The sequence below is a fragment of the Oratosquilla oratoria genome, chromosome 1 (genome assembly GCF_046742065.1).
Source record: "Oratosquilla oratoria isolate Oo_2021 chromosome 1, ASM4674206v1, whole genome shotgun sequence".
Lineage (NCBI taxonomy): Eukaryota > Metazoa > Arthropoda > Malacostraca > Stomatopoda > Squillidae > Oratosquilla > Oratosquilla oratoria.
Genome location: NC_134777.1, coordinates 72,581,993 through 72,598,168, shown reverse-complemented (window position 1 = coordinate 72,598,168; position 16,176 = coordinate 72,581,993). Strand labels below are relative to the sequence as shown.

Genomic DNA, 16,176 nt, shown 5'->3' with positions numbered 1-16,176 from the left:
TTATATATATATATATATATATATATATATATAAACAGGTATTTCTCAATTTATGTGAGGGATATGTTTCTGAAAGGATTGTGTGATGTAATAATTACATAAAGTGAAGACTAAAGTTTTACTATTGTAAGCTCGCTGGCCAAACGGGTTTGGGCGTTGTTACTTGTGGCGAAGGTCGAGGGGGTGGTGGTTTGAACCCTGCCATCGGCGAAGCTGAACCAAGAGCATGGTTCATTAAATTCCATGCTACAAAGTCCTCTGTAAGGGGCACCGTCCTAGCCTTCCGGTGGGAGGAGTTTGTGACGTTAAACCAAATCATCATTGCTTACCTGATTTTTTAGTGTATTATTCTAAATAATCTGTGTAATGTCAAAAAATTACTTTTTTTTCTCATGTTATTCCAAAATCACGTATTCTAAACACATAAATTGAGAAATCCATATATATATACACACATAAATGTGTTACCAAAGTCCTAACTAAATCTTACAGCTCATTAATAATCTAGGTACTCAAGTGTACTTAGGACAGTAATAGGCCAAACATGATTAACTGGTAATAACAATTTTCTAAAATTCTCAATCTTCCATTGTTAGTTTTCACTTGCTGGAATAATTAGGGCCTTTTTAGTGCAAAAAGTTTGATTGAGCAGTGATTATCTTATGTGATTAGTTCATATTTGTTTAACTTACAATTATAAAGATCATTATTGGTGTGTCCTCTTTTTAGGAATTAAGAAAATGGTAAAAAACTACCATGTCTTGATTAGTGATGCAACGAGGAGAGAAATCGAGGGCAAGTTAGAGAAGTGTCGCAACCAGCAGAACAACCCTAATTCTTCAGAATACCGAGCAAACTATGCAGACTTTGATGATGATGATTTGCCCCTGGCAATGCCAGATGACCCAATGGAAGGTGTTGGAATTGAGCGAATTACTTGCAGATCACCATCATTCTGAAGACTTGTTTATTTATTTTCTATTTGTTTCCCAGTTTGTTTCTAGAGAGAAAATAGATTTTAAGGTGCTGGGCTCTGATATAGTCACTGCCTTATAAGGGGAAGAGGGTCTTGAATACATACACATATTAAGGAAATTTGTAAGCACCCAATATGTGGCTACTCAAATTAATCCCATTAAAAGTTGGGTTGCTTGATCATATTGTAGAAATAAAGCCAATGTTATGTGCAAGAGACAGGTTAAGAATGATATTTACTGAACGACAAAGAAGAAAAGCTGACAGCTTTTATTTTTATAAATATTTTTGAGTAGCAAGGTGTGTAGACAGTTTTTGGTGTGGTTGTGCTTTAACTTGGCCACCCCTCTCATAAGGATATTAGTTTTCTATTTTTCATTCCACACACTTGTGTTTATGTAATGTGTAACATTAGGGGTAGGCATTTTGTATAAGCTTATAAAATTTTATATTATATAATTTTCTTCTGCTTCTTTTTCTTCTTCATGAAAACTTATGTCTTCATTCATACATATATCGATGTCTTTGTAGCAATAAAAATACCAAAATAACAGATACTGATTTATTGCAACTAAATTAGGACTGCTTACAAAATATACTCGTTGTCACCATATAGAGCAAAAACATGGAACATAAGAGAGGAAGAGAGAAGGAGCTTGAATGTGTTTGAGATGAAGTGTCTGAGAAGTATGATGGGGGTTACTAGGCTAGATAGAGTGAGAAATGAGGTGAGGAGGAGAAAAGGGGTGGAAAGGGAGTTGGGAGATAGGGTTGATGAAAGAGTATTAGGATGGTTTGGACACATGGAAAGAATGAGTGAAGAAAGACTAGTAAAGGAGGTATGGAAGGCAGATGTGGAGGGAGTGAACATGAGGGGACGTCCTAGGATGAGATGGATGGATGGGGTGAAGGGGGCTTTGGGGAAGAGGGGAATGTCTGTTGAGGAAGGACGGGAGAGGACAGAAGACGGGTGAATGGAGAATGGTTGTATATGGAAGATGTGATGCATGAGGTGAGGTAGTGTGTGAGAGCAAAATTTCGACGCAGCCCGAAGGGATTTCTCCCCGTCTTCTCTTTTATATGGGGGGACGGAGAGGGGGGGTCGCCAATTTAATGAAGCATTCTTGCTGTGGATGTGCTGTGTCTTGCGACACTGCTTCTGACCCAGGGCAGTGGACAAGGTGCAGGGATGACCTGTCATCCAGGAGGTGCTAAGATGGGAGGGAGGGTGGAGTGTTTTCAGGGATGGAATAGGTGGGAATGATTTTATGCCTTTTCCTTTTTGGCTACCTCCCTAGTAAGGGGGAAAAAGCCTTGGTATATGTATGTATGTATGTACCATAACCACTTTCTCTGGCAGCCTTTTGGTATATGTGTGTAGGTCTAGGAATTTTGTCAAATCTCTTTGTTTAAATCTGTTGCCACCACAACTGTTTATTCCAGGTTGTATTTTCATGTTAAATCTCTCCAGTACTTGTGATGTTTGTGTGGTGGAGTGGCCTTCATGTTAGTTTGTGGAGGTAGGCATATTAGGTGTTTCCTTCTCCACTCAAGTCTTTCCATCTGTAATTTGTAAAATGTGATCAAGGGAGTATATAAAGTTGGGTCCTAGTGTGTAAAAAATATGTTGGGGGTTACAAAAATACTTATAGAAATGTGGTGTGTCAAAGAGCAAGGGTGGGAATGGCTGATAGGATTGATGAAAGAATACTAAGATAGTTTGGGCATATGGAAAGAAGAATGAGATATGAAACACTACCAAAGTGTAGAAAGCAAAAGTGGATAGAGGGAATGTATGGGGTGAAGGGGGCATTGGATGCAAGAGGAATGTCTGTTGAGCAAGGAAGAAAGAGACCATGGGTGTCATTGGATGAGGAAATGGTGCAGCCCAAAGGGATTTCATGTCTGATGTGTTTATTTCTCAAGTGGATAAGTGTTCTGCTAGGTAGACTATATCAATGAATCACTTATGTACTTTTGGTTTTATTTTCATGGGTTCAATCTGCAATACATCAGGGCTCCAATAATGTGCACTTATCACTCCTAGATATTATTATGCAGCTCCTCATGAATCACATCAATGAAAATTATCAAACAATGAATGTAGTGATTGAGTTTTAACCAAACAGATCTCACAAATTACCTCAAGTATGTAGTATAGCACAAGGAGGTACTGCCAATCAATATGCGGTGGCTGTAGTACTAATTCAAAATTCCTTGGCACTATACATTGATAGTACACTGGAAGACCATGGAAAGCCACCACCTGCAGAAGTAATACCTTGTACAATTACATGTGCAGCAGTTGTCATAAAGTTGTGTATGCCAGAGTACACTAGTTTGGTATGGCGATGCAGGACATCCAACATACTGTCCTGTGTGGTGTTAATGTGGCCACTGTCATGCCCTGAAAGAGTTGTATTGCTGATCGTGTCAACACAACTTGAATAGTATCTGACATGGCGCTCAGTAAGTATTTACCTAGTTGTATTATACGGGAAGGGAGCTATGCATGTGGTGACCTGTCTTTGTATCTCTCTAGCATCAAGTTTTTTCTTAAAATCTTGAATAGTGTTTGCACACACTGTTTCTTTGTCCAATTTGTTCCAAGTATCTATCACTCTTGTGTGGGAAGCTAATTTTTTTTTTTCAGATCATGGATTACATTGCGCACGGTGAACAACAAAAGACATGCATGCCCCATACCCCGCCATTCATCACCAATTATGAATGCTCATACATTATGTATAAATATATAAACATATACAAATACATACATATACGAAGGCTTTTTCCCCCTTACAAGGGAGGTAGCCAAAAAGGAAAAGGCATAAAATCATTACCACCCATTCCATCCCTGAATACACTCCACACCCCTCCATCCTCCCTCTTATCTTAGCACCTCCTGGATGACGGGTCATCCCTGCACCTTGTCCACTGCCCTGGGTCAGAAGCAGTGTCACAAGACACAGTACATCCACAGCAAGGCCGCTTTGTTAAATCGGCGACCCCCCCCTCTCCGTCCCCCCATATAAAGGAGAAGACGGGGAGAAATCCCTTCGGGCTGCGTCAAATTTTGCTCACACATACTACCTCACCCCCATCCCCCCTGCCCATTCCACCTCATGCATCACAACATCATCCATATACAGTAGAAGCCCGATTTAACGGCTATCAATTTAGCGGAAGCTCAAATTAGCGAACTGCAAATAGCAAAGACAAAAATGCTCAACTTAGCAGAAATGGTCTGCTAAGTTGACCATTTTCCGCTAGCTGGCCAGATGCGCGTCTACGGAAATAGCTCAATTTAGCGGGAACGGTCCGCTAAGTTGAGCATTTTCCGTCAACTGGACACATGCGTGTCTCAGAGTCCAATGTTACCAAATGTTACCAGATTGTGGTGGTGGAGTCAAGGAAAAATTTATAATTAGTATTTTGGAGGTATATATATATATATACATACTATAATATATGTACAATAATATATAATTCAGTATATGTGTAAAGTATAATTGTAGCAGAAATATATTCAAGTAGAAATAGACGGTATAATAGGAAAACAAAATAATGAAACAGTAAGTTGATGGGAAAATTCAAAATCAGTACGTGAGAGTAATCACCACGAAAAACACTTCTATAACAACGAACTACGCTTTCTGTAACGACACAACAATAACGCTCACTATCCAAAAACCAACTGCCCAGTCCTATTAATCGCTAGAATTATGTACATCGAACCAAACACGAAGCTATGACTAATATTCCCCGAAATTCACAGACAGCTCATATCATTGTTACACGACACACACACACACACACACGTTGCAACAAATTACTGGACGTTGCTGTTCGTTTGCAATTCACAATTGTGCTGCCTATAGTTCACTTACAATAATATATATACTGTATGTGTGTGTGTACACTAGGTAATTTTTAGGTACGTATCATTTTTACAATCCACTCTGGCATCGCTGTTACACCAACGCTCACTCGCTCAATTTAACGGAAAATTCACTTTAGCGGACTGGACCTTGGCTGAATTAGTTTGTTGAATCGGGCTTCTACTGTACAACCATTCTCCGTTCACCCCTGTCTTCTGTCCTCTCCCGTCCTTCCTCAACAGACATTCCCCTCTTCCCCAAAGCCCCCTTCACCCCATCCATCCACCTCATCCTAGGACGTCCCCTCATGTTCACTCCCTCCACATCTGCCTTCCATACCTCTTTTACTAGTCTTTCTTCACTCATTCTTTCCATGTGTCCAAACCATCCTAATACTCTTTCATCAACCCTATCTCCCAACTCCCTTTCCACCCCTGTTCTCCTCACCTCATTTCTCACTCTATCCAGCCTAGTAACCCCCATCATACTTCTCAGGCACCTCATCTCAAACACATTCAAACTCCTTCTCTCTTCCTCTCTTATGTTCCATGTTTCTGCCCCATACAGTGCTGTTGGCACAATCATTCCTTCATACAGTCTCCTCTTAGCATCCATTCCTAAATGTCTATTCCTCATTACACTTTTTAATCCACCAAGGCATTTACTTGCTTCTCTCAATCTACATTCTACCTCCACCCTCACTCCACCTTTTCCTGCCACATTTGCACCCAAGTATCTAAAGCTATCCACTTCCTCCAGTTGCTCTCCCTTAATGCTCACTTCCAGACTATTGCCACTTTCACCCCTTGTACATCTCATCACCTTACTTTTACCCACATTTATCTTCAGCTTTCTTCTATCACACACTCTCCCAAACTCTGTCACCAACTAACTTCCATATACAAATAATACAATAATAATTATCGCTGGCCGAGCAGGTTAGGGTGTCGTTACTTGCAGCGATGGTCAAGGGGATGGCGATTTGAACCCCACCACCGGCGAAGTTGAACCAAGGGCATGGTTCATTAAATTGCAAGCTACAAAGCCCTCTTTAAAGGGGCACCATCCTAGCCTCCCGATAGGGGGAAGTTTGTGATGTTAAACCATATCATCATCATCATCAATTTACACATACAAAATATAATATTAAGATCAGGGATCACCATACAATAAAGGAGGGGGTTTGTTTTCCCATTAATGAAGCTGTGAGATTAAACCAACTTCACCTCTTGGACCCTGCCGTGGTGTTGTGTCTTGCTGCATTGCCTCAGACCTAAGCAGGGGACAGGGATGACCCTTCATCAATATGGAGCTAAGATCGGAGGGACAATAGCAAATTGTTTTCGGATAGGTGTAAGGTAGGTGTATGCTATGACCATTCAGGGGTGGTCAAGTGAAAGCACACGCAAATGCCACACCCATCCAAAACCCAGTTGTTGTCCATTCTATCTTAGCTCCTTATGGATGAAGGGTCATCCCCATACATACTGCTTGAGTCAGAGGCAATGCAGCAAGACACAGCACCTCCTTGCATAATTACATGGCAAAACAAACCCCCTCCCTCGTCCACTTGAGAAATAAGCACAGCAGACAAAAAGTTCCTTTGAGCTGCATCATTTCCTCATCCATTGACACCTATTACCTACCCTCTCTCTTCTTTGCTCAACAGATATTCCTCTAGCATCCATTAAGAAGTATATGTACAATGGATATAAAAAAAATTAACAGAAACCCCCAAGAAAAATGAAAAAGATTTCTTATTAATTTTATTCCACAAAATATATTCCACTTATGAAACTAAAAAAAGAAAATAAAGAAAAAATACAGGATTGTTTGATGGCATTGTTTAATAGCTTTAGCAGAGTATATCTTGGAAGTAGCCCATCAAGGCACACACATTCTACTCCACCCACCAACCTGGTTCCCTTCTTGTCTTAGCTCGTCAAAGAGGTAGGGTCATCTGTCTCCTGCCCACTGCCCAGGTCAATGCAAAAGCAGTGCAGCAGGACACAGCGCATCCACAGTAGAGCCACTTTACATGGAAAATAGAGAAGACAGGGAGAAATCCCTTCAGGTTGTCAAGATATCATTCATACACAATCATTCTCCACTCATCCCTATCCCCTACCTTCTCCCTTCCCAGCTATTAGTTGACACTAGTATATCATCAAAATGAATTAATACATTGTCAACACCTGGCAAAACCTTGTCTATGAGAGCCTGAAATTGGACAGGAGCAATCTTGATGTCAAAACATAATCTCTTAGTACCAAGCAAGCCTTTACAAATGTACAAAACTAGTAAATTAGCAGATTCCTTTTGAAAAAAAAATAAAAGACCTAGACAATTCATTCATACAATACAGTTTAGGTAGGGAACCATTCTTCACTAGTTTTGCAAATAAATGCTGACAATTGGGTAATTTATAACCATCATCTTCAATTAGGTTATTAATCTCTTTATAATCCCCACACATTAATTGATCCTGATGTTTTAGGTATATGAATAGCAGGAGAAGCCCAGTTGCTATTTTTCACAAGGAACAATATATCATCAATCAATCTGACATATTCATTGTGGACATTTGATAGTATTGACTATGGTACAGGTTTGTGGTGAACAGAGTCCCCCACAAGAACATATTGAGGCATAGGTGTATAGTCGCAGGATGTGGGTGAGCAGCCTCTTAGGGGAAAGTGTAAGGGCAACTAGCCTTATTCATCAGAGCATGTATGTTGGGCTACAGCCATAATACTCTTGTGAGAAATATATTTGTAGGCTACCAAAAGCACAATTCCGGGCAACCCTGTCCCAGCCAGAGGGGCGCTACTTTTCGGTATACCCTGAGGCTACTTAAAGGCATGTGAGGTCAGGTCACTGTCAGTATCCTTTCAGACTCGGGCCTGCCACCATGCGTCTATGTGTGTATACCAGTGTCATTCCAATAAAGTGCCTAACCTAAACCGACTGTCAATCTCTCCCTGTGTCACTAGACCAGTAACAGTTTACTAGTTACATTGGTGACCCCTGGAGTTTCTTGACGCGTGCACCCACCCGTCTTTTTTTTTTTTTTTTTTTTTTTTTCTGGCACAGTTCAACCACAGCCACCATACACAATGGCTGTCCAACTTCCCCCATTCACATATGACATCGACCTCTGGCTCACACACATAGTTGCATGTTGGCCCACTAGCGATACCCAAGTGACCGACCAACACAAGTTCCAGCTAACCGTCGTGGCCCTCCCAGCACAGATTGCGACACGAATTTCTACACTCCTAACCAATCCACCCAGAAATGATGCGTATGGGGCCCTCAAAAAGGTGCTCACACAAGGGTGCGGTAGGACTAAAGAACTAGCTATGGAAGAACTGCACAACTTAACCTATGACAGTGGCAGGCCCTCAGTGTTTCTATAGAGCATATGAAGGACCTCAATCACGCGGCCAGCAACCCCATGATGGACGATTTAGTCATGTACTGCCACAGGCAATTATTGCTATCTCATGTAAGGGTGTCCCTAACGGTTCTCGATATCACCGACATCAGTGACTATGCGAAAAAGGTAGACAAAATTTTCCACGCACTCACTCCCCAGGATGTGGCACCAACGTGTGTACCCCCTGGAATGGGGTTGAGTAACCCTTCTAATGTGAGTGATCGAGTGTACAGAGTGGACAACAGTGCAAGTAATCATGTGTGTAGTGCAAATTCCAGTGGTTCTACTGACGCTCGCGTGCGTGACAGTACGCTTTGGCCTTCACCGGCGGACACCTTGGACGCGCACTTTGCGTGTGTTGAAGGAGTGCTCAAGCAACTTGTCCTAGCAGGTGGCGCGCGTGACCCAACTACTCCTCTGCGTCAACACACATATTGTTTCTACCACGCCACATTTGGACACCAGGCTAGAAACTGCAGCCCTCCATGCACCTGGTTCAAGCAACAGTCATTGGATACAGGGGATGAGGAACACAGCAAGCAGGAGGCGCTAGTCCCTCCTGCTTCCACACAGGCTATGCCGACAGCCTTTCCCTCAGGCCGATGACCCAACGCAACCACGCCTGTCATGGTGCTACCTTCTCCTTCCCCTCGTGGTCAATCTACACCGCGTCCCAACCACCCTCGCTCGTCCCAGGTACACAGCCGCGCCCTATTGCACGTCAAGGTTTCTGTTACAGGCTGTCACTTCCTCGTCGACACAGGGGCCGTAGTCAGAGTCATCTCGCCCGCCACCAAGGACAGGACACATGCACTCATGGCCTACAACCTCTTAGCTGTCAATGGCACTCCCATTGCCACATATGGTACCAGGCATCGCCACATATCCCTTGCCCCTGATTTATCCTTCCCGTGGACATTTGTGGTGGCGGACGTCGGCCAACCCACCTTGGGTCTGGACTTTTTGAGGGTGCACAACCTTCTGGTGAATGCACAGTGCCAACGTTTGATACACAGACCTTCCAACACCTTCATCCACACCATCCTCTGGGCGTCCCCAGCTCCAGTGCTTACACACGTCCAGGGGTCTTCACCTTACGACAACATTGTTCAAGAATTCCCCTCCATGACGTCCAGTCAACCCCACCCACGGAAACAGAGACACACCGTGGAGCATACCATTCTCATGCACGGCCCACCTTGCTTTGCCCGCCCACGGTGCCTCCCGCCGGAACGTTTGCAAGCAGCGAAGCAAGAGTTCGAGCTTATGCTTCAGGAAGGAATTGTGCACCCTTCAGCTAGCAGCTGGGCATCGCCCCTTCACTTAGTGCTGAAAGCCAAGGATGGGGAGTGGCGTGCGTGTGGTGACTATAGGGCACTCAATGCGATGACACAACCAGACTGCTACCCAATACCTCATGTGATGGACTTCCACGAGAGGCTGCATGGGAAGACAGTATTCTCCAAAATTGACTTGATGCATGCGTTCCATCAGATCCCCGTGGCAGAGGAGGACATCCCCAAGACGGCTGTCACCACCCCATTCAGCCTTTTTGAATTCCCGGTCATGAACTTCGGACTCCGGAACGCCACACAAACCTTCCAGCGTTTCATGGACCAGGTGGTGCAGGGGCTGGATTTCGTTGTGATATACATCAATGACATCCTCGTTGCATCAGCATCCCACCACGAGCATTACCAACACCTCCGGCTTCTCTTCCAATGACTCCATGATCACGGCTTGCAGATTCACCTTGCAAAGTGTGTGTTCGGGACCGAGTCGGTCGACTTCCTTGGCCATAGTGTTTCGGCATCAGTTATTTTGCCCCTTCTGCAGAAGGTGAAAGCCATCGACGACTTCCCACAGCCAACCACAGTCCGAAAGTTGAGGCAATTCCTAGGACTGATCGGCTATTATCACCGGTTCATCCCAGGGGCTGCGGACCTCCTCACGCCACTGTACAATCTTCTGGAGGGAGCAAAAAAGCACTCACCAAAGCCGCTGCAATGGTCCGCTACTGCAGATCAGGCCTTCCAGGTGGTTAAGCACCGCCTTGCACAGTTGTCCCTCCTCGCGTATCCAGTTCCGGGAATGATGGCGGTACTCACGACAGATGCATCGGCAGAAGCAGTGGGTGCAGTCCTCCAGTAGGAGGTACAGGGCGTCCTTACCCCGATGGCATTCTTCAGCAAACAGTTGAAATGCCCAGTGCCACAACAGCACTTTTGATCAAGGACTTCTCACCATCTATGAAGCGGTGCGTCACTTCAGCCATTTCCTGGAGGCGAGGACGTGTAGGGTGCTTACAGATCACAAACCCCTTACATATGCTATGGAGAGACCAGGGAACAAGTTAACCCTGAGGGCCAGACACCACTTCACCTATATATCTGAATTCACCATGGGTATCAGGCATATCCCGGGTACGGATAATGCCGCTGCAGATGCACTGTCTCGTAGCACCAATGTAATTATGTGCCACACAACACCGGACTATGCTGCAATCACCCAGGCCCAAACAGAAGATGAGGGGTTACGGGAGCTGCAACAAGGAACCACATCGCTCCGTCTAGTGCTGCAGCAGACTGAGAGACTGGCGACCCCGTTGTGGTGTGACATCTCCATGTGGCATGCGCGTCCTTACATCCCAGAAGCATTCCGCCATTTCCATGATATGGCCCACCCCGGAATCCTCGCTACACAGCGCCTAATTCAGAAACAGGCTGTGTGGCCAGGGATGAAGAGGGACCACAATTCATGGGTGCAGACATGCATTCCGTGCCAGACAGCAAAGATCCATTGGCACATCAAGCTACCGCTGCATCAGATACCCACACCAACCCAGAGGTTTCACACTGTGCACATCGACATTGTGGGACCCCTCCCCCCCCTCCTGGGGGTACCACTTCCTCCTCACCTGCATTGACAGATCAATTAGATGGATGCAGGTGATCCCCATGGCAGATAACACTGCAGAGTGCACAGCATTCCACTTCCTGCTTGGTTGGGTGGCCAATCTGGGGGCCCCTCACATGATCATCATGGACCAGGGCCCGCAGTGGGACTCGAAGGCATGGACAGATCTTCTACTATTCCTTGGCACCAGCAGGCAGCGGACCACGGCCTATCACCCACAGGCCAACAACATGGTGGAGCATTTCCACAGGAGACTTAAGGAAGCCCTTCATGCCCAACCTCACCCAGTGTCATGGGCGGACGCACTTCCAATTGTTCTCTTGAACATCCTATCCACCGTTAAGGAGGACCTCCAGCTCACACCAGCGGAACTAGTATATGGCAAAGATCTACGCCTACCCTCCCAATATATGCCTGCCCTTGACATGCACTCCGAGCTCGCGTTTATGGCTGCCCTTCGCCAAGCCATGAGGGTTTTTACACCTCAGCCGCCTAAGCCTCCTGCAGCATCCACCACATACCAACACCCCATGCTCATGTCGGCAGACAAGGTGTTTTTCCGCGTCGATGCACGTACTGGTTCCTTGGTGCCTAAGTACTCGGGCCCCCGCCAGGTACTAGCACATGCGGCCAAACACATCACCCTTAAGATCGGTTCTCGCCACTCCACTGTATCCTAGGATCGAGTCAAGCCTGCACACATTGACACAAGTGCCCAAGAACCCCTTACAGTTACTACTCCTCCACATCTTTCTCCTACTCCTCCTCCTCTTGTGCCTCCCTGCCAGCCACACCATTCACATCGCCCTTCTAATACCCCTCCTCCTCCTCCTCACCCTCCACACGCAATCGTCATACACCCTTTCCCTGAACGGAATGAACCAGTAACCCCCTCCCCCACATCATTCACCCTCTTCCCCACATCTTTCCAATACTCCTCCCCCTCCTCCTCCTCCCCCACCCTCTTCATTCACCTCACGCAGTCCTCATTCATCCCGAGTCAACCCAAGACGAAATGGGACACCTCACTCCTCCGCATTTCTCACCCCCTTCACCTCGTCCTTCAGCACCTCCTCATCCTAACCCCACTCCTCCCACTCCCTACTCTCACCATGCAGAGCTGCCCCCACAACACCCTCCGCAGTCGCTCCCTGGCATTCAGGACCTTCCGCAACCCCCGCCGCCCACACAGGATACACAAGAGTCTGGCATGCTCCCTATGGTGCTCAGTCCCCACCAGGAACACTTCCACATAACCCCCGGGGAAGGGGAGTTCAACCCGGAGGGCACGGTCTTGCAGTGGTACCAGGTCAACACTGTGTCTCCTTCCCCAAGGGGGGCCGGTACCTGGTACAGTGTCACAGGCACCCTCTTCCTTCCCGTATGCACGCCGTCCCCGCGTTGTGTTTCTGGGCACTCGTCCCGTCGGACATGCTGATGTCTCCCCACACTTCGCAGGGGAAAGGGGATAATGTGGTGAACAGAGTCCCCCACAAGAACATATTGAGGCATAGGTGTATAGTCGCAGGATGTGGGTGAGCAGGCTCTTGGGAGAAAGTGTAAGGACAACTAGCCTTATGCGTCAGAGCATGTATGTTTGGGCTACTGCTATAATACTCTTGTGAGAAATATATTTGTAGGTTACCAAAAGCACAATTCCGGGCTACGCCCGGCAACCCTGTCTCAGCCAGAGGGATGGTATATTTCAGTACGCCCCAAGGCTACTTAAAGGCGTGTGAGGTCAGGTCAGTCAGTATCCTTTCAGACTCGGGCCTGCCAACATGCGTCTATGTGTGTATACCAGTGTCATTCCAATAAAGTGCCTAACCTAAACCGACTGTCAATCTCTCCCTGTGTCACTAGCCCAGTAACAGCTTACTAGTTACAGGTCTACTTTTCCAATACACTGGCTAGGCACATGATTTTAACTTGATTGTTGCCCTAAATTCTCTAATACCAGTGTTTACAGAGCAAAATAATTCCTTGTGTACTTCTAGAACAGGGGTTCTTAACCAGGGCAATGGGACTCAATCTTTGGGTACTGATATCTATTTTATTTAATGTATCAATTTATACTTGGGTAGAATGTCAGATTATTAACTAGCACTGTCACTCCATATTTTGACATAACACTTGATATATAGACACAATGTGTCAGATGACAGGTGAGTAGCTTTGTCAGTAACCATTCTCTGATTCTATGCTTTGATTACACAAAAACAACACCAAATATCTCAATAGATTAGTAAGTGTGTGTTATGTAGTTGAGTTGTAGCTGTTTGTAAATTTGTCATTTCTCATTTTTCATTTTGTTTTTTGTAAATAAACATAGATTTATCAATCCTTATGATGGTGATGATTAATTTGACAGTAATTGAATAGGGTATGGGACCATATTAGGTAATCCAATGGGGATCTAGAGTCATCAAAGGGTTAAGAACCATTGGTCTAAACCTTTACATCGAGATGCAAGCAACGTAGTAAATTGATGGGGCCTGGAGTAAGGTAACTAAAGTGCCTAATCTATTTCAGCTTAAAATGTATTTTCCACATCAGCCTACTTAGAAGAATCCTGATACACAAAGAGTTTGAGTTTAGCATATTTTGTATCAGTACATGCATGGACTTCTCATAGGAATGTCTAGTCCCCTCACTGTCCCATGTTAGTCACCTTTACGACCCAAGTGGGAAGACTCAGTGGCAGTTTTCTTTCTTCCCCCTACCACAGGAGACAGGCAAAAATGGAAACATACTCAAAGAAATGGTACAAGACAGTATTAAGAGGTGAGGGAGACAGCATAACAGAGGGACAGTTGCAATACAATAAAGTAATATTTCTCTATGAGTAGAGATTTCCTCTAACATAGACAAAATGTTGTGTGGCTCTGCTTTGTAGGGGCACCCCACATAGTCCCTAAAATATCATCTGCATGCTACTGTGCAAAATATACCTCACAATAACATGCAGCCAATCCCCCAGACTTACTACATTGCTTCTGACCCAGGATACATGGATAACCTGTCTTCCACAAGAAGCTAAGATGAGAGGGAGGAAAGGGTGGTGGATGGGAGAGGAATGGATGAGAGTAGGTGCATGCCTTTTGACTTGGTTATCTGTCTTGTAAGGGGGAAAAAGGGTTTGGTATATAGATAGACATACATGCATGAAGTAAAAAAGAAACTGAAGGGGCATTTTATAGGAATATTCCAACTTTAAAAATCATTCACACTGCAAACAAGACAATTGTGAGAATTTTCTTTAAATTTCCCATTTGCATAGAACTAATCAAAATCCACTTTTTTATACCTTCCTGGTCAATTCCATCTGTTTTTAGCTATTTTAACAACTCTCATAAGTAGTCCATTCAGTGTGTTGAGGTGTATAGGTTACCCATAACTAGACACTCGTGCTTTCAAGGAACAACATGTAGGATTGCTATCAAGTATCCACACTACCCTCATTTGTCTTCCCATTATTGTCACATAATCAAGACCTTGCTTGATCTAGTGGAGCCTCATCCTCAGCTTCATCTCAGTGGCTGATCACTGGTCAGTGTCTGTTCAAGCATTCTGGGGCATAACATTCACATCTTGGCAGAGAAGGAGGACCCTGGCCAGCAGTCTCCTATATTCCAACTACCAAGTCTGACCCCCATGCCAGCAGTCTCCTATATTCCAACTACCAAGTCTGACCTGCTGCAACTCCAAAAACAACTAGCCTTGGGAACCATTGCCAGACTATCTTCTCTATGTGCAGCCCACCATCTTTTCACTGACAGCTCTTTGCAGGAAGAAAGCAGTGGTGGTTGTGCTGTGTACTCCCCCAGCATGGAATCACTACAAGGGGACTGGGCAGGCCATCAACTCCCTAACTCATCAAGCTCCACGCATTGTGAGTTACATGGGCTCCTGAATTATGTTACTTTGCTGACATGGATCAGAGACAATGGCTTGATCATATGTGACTCTCAACGCTTCGATTCTTTTTGTTTTTTCTTCCCCTGTTTCCTCTTTATTCATCTCTCTTTATCCACACCTGTTTGTACTGATCACTTTCTGCTAGTTTTCCTTTTTTGATAAGACATTCTCTGCTGTCGTTTGTGACCTGAATTTAACCTTAATTGGTGTAGTCTAGTCTATATTGTATTTCCCAATTCTATATATTTCTTCAATTTCTTTCCCTATTTCCTGTTCACCTTCTTGAAATATTCTTAGTACCCTGTTCACTGTTTCTCCTCTCTTACTCATGTAGTCCTATTTGGATTATGTTTCTCTTTCATTCCTAACATAATTATACATTTCTTTTTATCTGCTAAGTCTCTTACTATATTCTCCTTCTCTCTCATCACTTCAATAACTGTGTCCTTAGTGTGTTCCTTCATCTGTTGTTTCACTATATCTCTAAATTTAATTTTGCTATTCTCCTGAACCTTTTTCCAACCACTTACCTCTTTTTCTATGAACTCTATGTTCTCTTTATTATTCTTTAATTCCTCATTCTCATCCTTTACTTCTTTTAACTGTCTTTTTAATTCTTCTATTTCTTTATTTAGGTTTTGGTTCTCCTTCTTTAGTCTTCTAATTTATCAACTCTGTGTAATCAGTGCAAGTTGACTGAACCTAACCTCCCACTGTTCATTCATTTTTGCTAATTGGGGGAGGTTGTCATCTCATTAAATCCATGGAAATAATTATCTTCACCTTCCATTGCACTGCTCTTATCTATATTTCTAATTTCTACATTTTTACCAATTTCTTCGACTTCACCTCTGTTGTCTGCGCATCTCTTGTGGACATTCCTTCTGACTTCTGGGGACCGTTCTTCCCTTTCCTCATTTCCTTCCATTTTCCCCAGTAATCTCTCCCCTTCTCTTTCTTCACCTTCCCACTACACCACAAGCTTTCCCCTTCCCTACTAATACAACATAGGTACTCCCTCATCATTGAAATCCATGAAGATCCCCC

The 16,176-nt window shown here is 44.5% G+C and overlaps 3 protein-coding genes across 4 annotated transcripts in view; all 3 read left to right on the top strand.

Annotated features, from left to right (window-relative positions):
- Nucleotides 1–2,949, top strand: part of CycH (cyclin H) — a 44,974-nt gene extending 42,025 nt beyond the window's left edge. For both annotated transcript variants that reach the window (XM_076210436.1, XM_076210522.1), the window contains exon 8: nt 730–2,949. In XM_076210436.1, coding sequence (XP_076066551.1) covers nt 730–959 — 230 coding nt within the window. In that variant the 3' untranslated portion in view covers nt 960–2,949. The remainder of the gene's footprint in view (nt 1–729) is intronic.
- A 7,747-nt stretch (nt 2,950–10,696) lies between these two features.
- Nucleotides 10,697–11,221, top strand: LOC143028552 (uncharacterized). Its single transcript, XM_076190829.1, has one exon. The coding sequence runs from the start codon at nt 10,697–10,699 to the stop codon at nt 11,219–11,221; it is 525 nt and encodes a 174-aa protein (XP_076046944.1).
- Nucleotides 11,222–11,252: 31 nt separating this feature from the next.
- Nucleotides 11,253–11,891, top strand: LOC143028545 (uncharacterized). Its single transcript, XM_076190822.1, has one exon. The coding sequence runs from the start codon at nt 11,253–11,255 to the stop codon at nt 11,889–11,891; it is 639 nt and encodes a 212-aa protein (XP_076046937.1).
- Nucleotides 11,892–16,176: the final 4,285 nt, after the last annotated feature.

Excerpts from the sequence above, each read along its gene's own strand:
- LOC143028552 (XM_076190829.1), top strand. The coding sequence starts at position 10,697 with ATGGGTATCAGGCATATCCCGGGTACGGATAATGCCGCTGCAGATGCA.
- LOC143028545 (XM_076190822.1), top strand. The coding sequence starts at position 11,253 with ATGGCAGATAACACTGCAGAGTGCACAGCATTCCACTTCCTGCTTGGT.